Source organism: Epinephelus moara, chromosome 16 (genome assembly GCF_006386435.1).
Source record: "Epinephelus moara isolate mb chromosome 16, YSFRI_EMoa_1.0, whole genome shotgun sequence".
In the NCBI taxonomy this organism is placed as follows: Eukaryota; Metazoa; Chordata; class Actinopteri; order Perciformes; family Serranidae; genus Epinephelus; species Epinephelus moara.
Genome location: NC_065521.1, coordinates 30,285,512 through 30,292,010, shown reverse-complemented (window position 1 = coordinate 30,292,010; position 6,499 = coordinate 30,285,512). Strand labels below are relative to the sequence as shown.

Below are 6,499 nucleotides of genomic sequence, written 5' to 3'. Positions count from 1 at the left end.
GTGCCTTCATCCAACAAATCGGTAAGATGCCACTTAGATATTTTATTGAATATTTTAAATGTGCATGATTGGCTTTCTCTATAAAATATATTGCTTTTTTTGTTTTTTTTAAAGCATCATTTTGCCAACGTTTTTGAATGATTGCATTCTTTTCAAGTGTTTCAGACGGGCTCACTTGGTGTTTTTGTTTTTTACATCTTGACACACATGGCAGACTTTCTGCAGGGGCATGCCCAGGGCATACTGAAGCATTGATCTGTTTGCTTTGTTGCATCCAAAATTTGAATGTGTTTGTACAGTTCTAATTGAATTGCTAAAAAATCATCCTCTTGCATGTTTGTTTTAGTCTTTGTGTTGTATATTTGCCTGGTATAAACACACTAAATTGAGTTTCTGACCAGTTTCATTATATTTTATCTGCTGTTGTACCAGAATGCAACAGCGATAGGAGACATAAATTGTGTATTCATTTTTTAAAAATGAATTAAATTGAGAAAGTATCTCGCTCTATTATCAAATCAAATGAACACTCAACACATATTACACAGAGTAACATAAATACACTGGGCACTTGGCACGCTTTGCCACTTATTTAATGATATTGTTTTAATACTTAGCAGGCGTTCATCTAGGAAAAAGCAAAATACAGAAAGAAAACGTAGCTTACACATCTCTTAACTACATATTTATCTCTCTAAAGGGAAAGATGAAGATGACTGGTGATTTTATACACACACCATCCATTACTGGTGGGCTATAGGGTCAGGAAACACTAAACCATGTGACTAGCAAAATCACAAATCTGTCCTAACGTATAGATTTAGCTTACACACCAAATGACACACTGCCACCATGCACTCTGACGGCCATTAAGATAATAAGGTGACACAATAAAACATATATTTCAGCAGCTCCACATCAGAGGCCTATAGGGACGGAAAGTGACCACTCAACCATCCGTGCAAAAAAAAAAGGCAACCATCTCATTTATGGCAATTAGGCTGTGCGGGGACTGATGGAGCACGGGGCCCGAGCCCTCACATCATCGGCAGCATTTGTCACATTTCATCCCCGCTGCCCTGACTGTGTCGTGGGGCCTCAGACGAGACATGTGTCATCAGAGGGCCAATTTAAGATGCCATGGGTGGCCTGTTGTTGTGACATGCAGCTAAATTGTAAGACAGAGACTAGGGTGGATCACTTAGTCACTCTCTGACTTGCATAAATAGACTGATCTAAATGTCTGGTCTGATGTCTTCAAAACCACATGTAGTTTGTGAAGAGCCAAATTAATGTAGAAAGGTTGATAACAGAAGACTGCCAGAGGGGTAAACATGATGATTTTTGTTGGTTTGGCACATTAAAATGATCTTAAAACTTTGTGGACTGGGTGTGATGGGGAAAAACATTTTTACTAGTTTGAGAACTCAATGTAATTTCTGCATAATCTAATTCAGCTCTGTATGGTATATACACTGGAAAATAATTCCCCCTCTCTGGTGTTAATTTGCTCTAAAACACTGTAAGCATCTCTTTCTGTTATCAAGCCAGGTGTTTTTATTCACACCAAGAAAATCCTGAATTTAAATATAATGATTAACCCAAACATTATAGCACCAACATCAGCCAAGACTAACATGCAAATGTGGACCAAGAAAGTGTCCCTATCCAGGTGAAGGTGACTGCTGTCAAAGGAGACAGTCAGTAGACAAAGAAAACACACACACAGATATGTTTTCAGGAATATAAATACCACTGTACTTCTTTCCTAAATTCATCCACTCACAAGTCACAACCTGCAGAGCAAAACTGACCCTGCAACGTTCACTGAATTAAGTGGAGCAGGGAGACAGCAGCTGAAATCGTGTTAATAGCTGTCCAGAGTATAAGAGCCCGCCAAGGAAGCCTGCAATCACCCAAATACCCAGAGACAGGTCGTGGGTGCCCCGGGCGGCTCGTGCGCCCTTCCCCTCAGCGCCACCGACCCCACTGCGTGCCAAACGGGCCCCACCAGCCTCTGTGAGCTCGTTTAGACCCGGCTCCTCATGTCAGAGGGTCTCTCATGCAAGAAAAGAGAAGTTGCCAAGTCATTTTTAGGGAGGGCGAGTCAGAGGGTGAGAAGTGGAAATCATGTTAGCAGCGTGAGAGGCGACTGTTTGCTTGTCAGATTTTTTTTTAACCACTACAATTTGCGGTTAATTTTCATGATTTAGTTTTTTTTTTTTTTTTTACATTAAAAGTGGATCAGTTTTCAGAGTCTTAAACTATCACACATATTGCCCACAGCATAATAAACACAATAAGCAAAAATAAATGTTTGAAATAATCATATAAAAAAAGCAAATTAAATGTCGTATGCAAACGTGGCTGGCATTTCACGTTTTATGTGTCATTTAATGTGCTCTTAGTGTGACAAAAAATGTCTGTTGAAATGAAGCAAACCGGGTCCAAGCATAGATATGTGTTTTAATTATAAAGACATATAAACAATATATGAAATCCATGTTGCAACACAACCAAAAAAACGCTTCTTCAATGTATAGGCTGTAGTTATATAACCATTAGTATAGCCGGGCTTGGAGCAAGTGATTTTCCACAGTTGTACAATACAATCATGTGAGATGTGCAATAACTTAAATAAAAATTAAAAAAACAAACACATCGTTTCAGAAAATATATCAGCCAACATCACATGTGTTCCTCCACAGAGCATCAGTACAGTCAGTCGAGGGAAGTCCTTTCATGATTGCTGGGTTAATAAATCTAAAAGGTGTAATTAGGTCGCATTTCTTGGCATTTCTACTTGTCATGTTAGTAAATGTTGCATAGATTACAAATAAGAGCTGATAACTTAATCCTCCTAAAAATTTAATCAAACTCATATTTTGGACATGGCCTGTGGTGTGTGTAAAGTACGAGCGACAACTTCATCTTATAGGAAGGCCCAAAGTGTTTATTTTCTATGTAGCGTTTGTTAAATCTGGATGAGACATTGCAGTATAATTACTTAACCATATTTTATGCATTAGACTAAACTTGTTTTATTTTTCCACAGAATGATTTAAAAATAACTAGAGTGGGAGAGAGAGACGGACATGGGTGCAGTAAAGGTAAAAGTTCAGGAAAAGAGAATGAAACCAAATCAAGGCTTGTCGTTGCAGTGTTTGAAGAGACTCGACGGTGTCCCGGAATAAGTGGTGCACTTTTCGGCACAGGTGGCGAGTGCAGAGCCCGAGAACGGGTAGACGGCAGCCTGTCCAAAGGGCGCCAGGGCGGTGGGGATTGGTGAAGTTATGGTCTGTCCTTGGTTCAGATACGCCACCAGCCGCCTCATCTCCTCCAGAGCCTGAGCCTGCATGAGGATATAGTTCTTGGCCAGGAGGAGAGTGGCTATTTTGGAGAGTTTTCTCACCGAGGGGCTGTGGGCGTAGGGGATAACAGCGCGCAGGCCGTCCAGCGCGTCGTTCAGATCATGCATCCTCCTCCTCTCCCGGGCGTTGATGCTGAGCCGCAGGGACCGCTGCTCCTTGGACTTTTTGGCGAGGGGCCCCCCGGGCTTGTCGTCCCCAAATGACGAGCCTCTCTTCCGGGACTCCAGCGAGTCGAAGCCGTCCTCGTCGTCGCTTGTGTGCTCCCCGCCGCTCTCGTTGGACTTCGCGGTCTGCCCGGAGAGGAAGTCGGTGGCCGGTGTGAGAGGGAACCGACCGGGACTCCCAGCGCCGTGCGCGGGTCCGAACCCGAAGGCTGACTGGCCGTAGCGCTGCGTCAGGTCGAGGAGCGCGTCGTTGCTGATGGACTTGAGCAGGTTCTCTTCGCTGACATTCATTTTCTCTTCCAGAGCAGATTGTGACCAGGAAAAGTCTACTCTTCCGCTTGTTTCTCTACCGCTACCCTTTTTGTTTTGGAAACTGTATGCTGTAGTACTCACGTAGTTCTCTCCAAGAGTTGCTGTTTTCTAGGAGTCCCTCTCTTCCCTTCACTCCTTTCCTCTGTCAGTGCAGTGACTCTTCAAGAAGGAGGCTGTGAGTCTGAAGCTGAGCCTCTACGAGCGTTCACCTCCTCTGTACACTGCGCTCCCCCCTTGTTGCGCGCATAGCCCACGTTCAGCAACACTTCTCTAATTGTGCTCGCTGAGATCGGAGCGCTCGTGTCCCCCCTCGTACGGTCGGTTTCCTCTCGCGCGTCTTTCGTGCCCTCCCTCGCCTTGGGCAGATTGTGACTCGCGCTCTGCCCTGCTCGCAAGTTAGTAGGAGCAGGAGGCCCGCCGGGATTATCTGCCCGTCCAATCAGGGGGGCGTTTTAATTAACTCGGGATGAGCGCGAGTCTACTCCCAATTTCAATCATAATGTGATAATTGCAACGCAAACTGACACGCAGCCCAGCCTCACTGCTGCTACTGTATTGTGCACTGATATATTCAAACATGTTTCATCATGAGGCATTTAAACAAACTTAAAACAAGAGATATGTAATGATATTTTGCAGATGCAACCTGAGCTGGGTGCAAACCTTCATGTAGCAGCATCAGACAGGTAGGTGGATATAAAGCACTCACCTGTCTGAAGGAGATGTCTGTCTAGATCAGGAACACACAATGAGAGATCAAGAAGGGGAGCAGGAGGGCACAGACAGGATGTAAGGAGGTTGTGAGGTTTGAACAGCTGACCTCCAGACTCTTCTTTCTGGTGCAGACTCTTGGAGCTGTGCATGTAAATCACAGTCATAGGTTGGCTTTACTGCTCTGGACAGATCAATAAGTTTACCTTTTCACCTTGCATGCAAGCAGAGTCAGCACTGGCACCAAATGCTCAATGACAAGTTACACTCAGTCACCTTTGCAGGCAGCATCTTACACTGGCCAGTCAGTAGTGAAGGACAAATGGCTTCAAAGTTGCCTTCACTGAGTCATAGATCATGAACACTACAAGCTGCTATTAGTACATTTTAAGACAATATCATATAGGCCACCTACAGGCTTTTGCACCTGCACATACAGTGATGCCACAGGCGATACAAAGTGTTAAGAAAACTGAGTAACCCCCTATAGGCCTAGTGAATCAGTGGATGTATGTATAATAATCCAAACCAGACACAACAGGTAGTATAATAGCAAACCTTTTCAAGTAAAAGGTCTCTTGAGGCAAAGAAACAGGTGTCCTAAGCATGAAATTCAATAGAGAAGGTGAGGCTGCCACTCAGTGTCCAGTACGGAGCATTACACTATGACGATGTTCCACGTGTGATCAACTACTCCAGCTCAACTTCACATCTGGCGTCCTGCAGGTTCAGTTTCTTGCAGGTTGTAGTCCACAGTGTATTCTTGGGGAAATTGTTTGGGTGATGGTGCCACCTTGTGGATCTGAGGTTAACACCAACTTGATGTGTGTTCCTGTTTGAGACCATTTATAGTCCCCCCTCTGTTATAAATACATGTGTTTCACTTACTCCTATTGGTGTTTGACCTTCACTGTGCAGAGTAAGACGCCAGAAAGCTTTTTTCACATTCACCTGTTGAAGTAGAAAAGTTTCTCTGTCATTGTTCATTCATTTTCAGTAACCGCTTATCCTGTTGGGGGTCGCAGGGGGCTGGAGCCTATCCCAGCTGACACTGGGTGAGAGGCAGGGTACATGCAAACAGGAAGATAGGACAGGGTACAGGTTAACATCATATAACCACTGTGCAATCTACAACTATGTATATGCTTGATTATGCTGATATTGTACATACATATGCATCCTTCTCTCTGCACCTTAAAGCCTCTCGACTCAGTGTTTAACAGTGATACTGGGTGATACATTTCTGACAAACTGTTGTCTTATATGAAATGGTAGGATGTTCCTCCTTAACACACAGAAGGGAGCAGCACTGTATGTTGTTATTTTTATAAGGCTCTCCTGCAAAAACTGCCCAGTTACTTCTGCTCTCTGGTTGCATTTAAATTCAGTATCTAGCAATAATAGGTCTCAGGACATCCTAACATCCACTGTACCTCTAGTTCACACTAAACTTGGAAAACATGGCTTCAAACACTATGCTGCATACAAATGGAATGAGCTCCAAGATGTTTAAGTTACATTCTCTTATTCCATGTGGACATTTTAAAAGGTTGTACTTATGTGTTTGCAATCACACTTGTAATTGCATATCTTAAGTGTTAACATTTGTCTGTATTTGAACTGTTCATGTTATTTTTGTACACAGGTCTCTCTTGAAAAAGAGGTTCTGATCTCAACAAGAATACCGGTTTAAATAAAGGATTAAAAAAATAATATACAGTGGTGTGAAAGTGTTTGCCCCCTTCCTGATTTCTTACTTTTTGCATGTTTTCCGCACTTAAATGTTTCAGATCATCAAACAAATTTAAACATTAGTCAAAGATAACACAAGTAAACACAAAAAGCAGTTTTTAAATGAAGGGTTTTATTAATGAGGAAGAAAAAAATCCAAAGCTACATGGCCCTGTGTGAAAAAGTGTTTGCCCCCTAAACCTAATAACT

The 6,499-nt window shown here is 42.9% G+C and overlaps 1 protein-coding gene across 1 annotated transcript; it reads right to left on the bottom strand.

Moving 5' to 3' along the window:
- Window positions 1-2,446: 2,446 nt before the first annotated feature.
- bhlhe23 (basic helix-loop-helix family, member e23) lies at window positions 2,447-4,256 on the bottom strand. The gene has a single exon (XM_050066161.1). It carries the CDS (start codon window positions 3,824-3,826, stop codon window positions 3,143-3,145), a length of 684 nt encoding a protein of 227 aa, XP_049922118.1. The 5' UTR covers window positions 3,827-4,256; the 3' UTR covers window positions 2,447-3,142.
- Between the last annotated feature and the right edge of the window lie 2,243 nt (window positions 4,257-6,499).

Excerpts from the sequence above, each read along its gene's own strand:
- bhlhe23 (XM_050066161.1), bottom strand. The coding sequence starts at position 3,826 with ATGAATGTCAGCGAAGAGAACCTGCTCAAGTCCATCAGCAACGACGCG.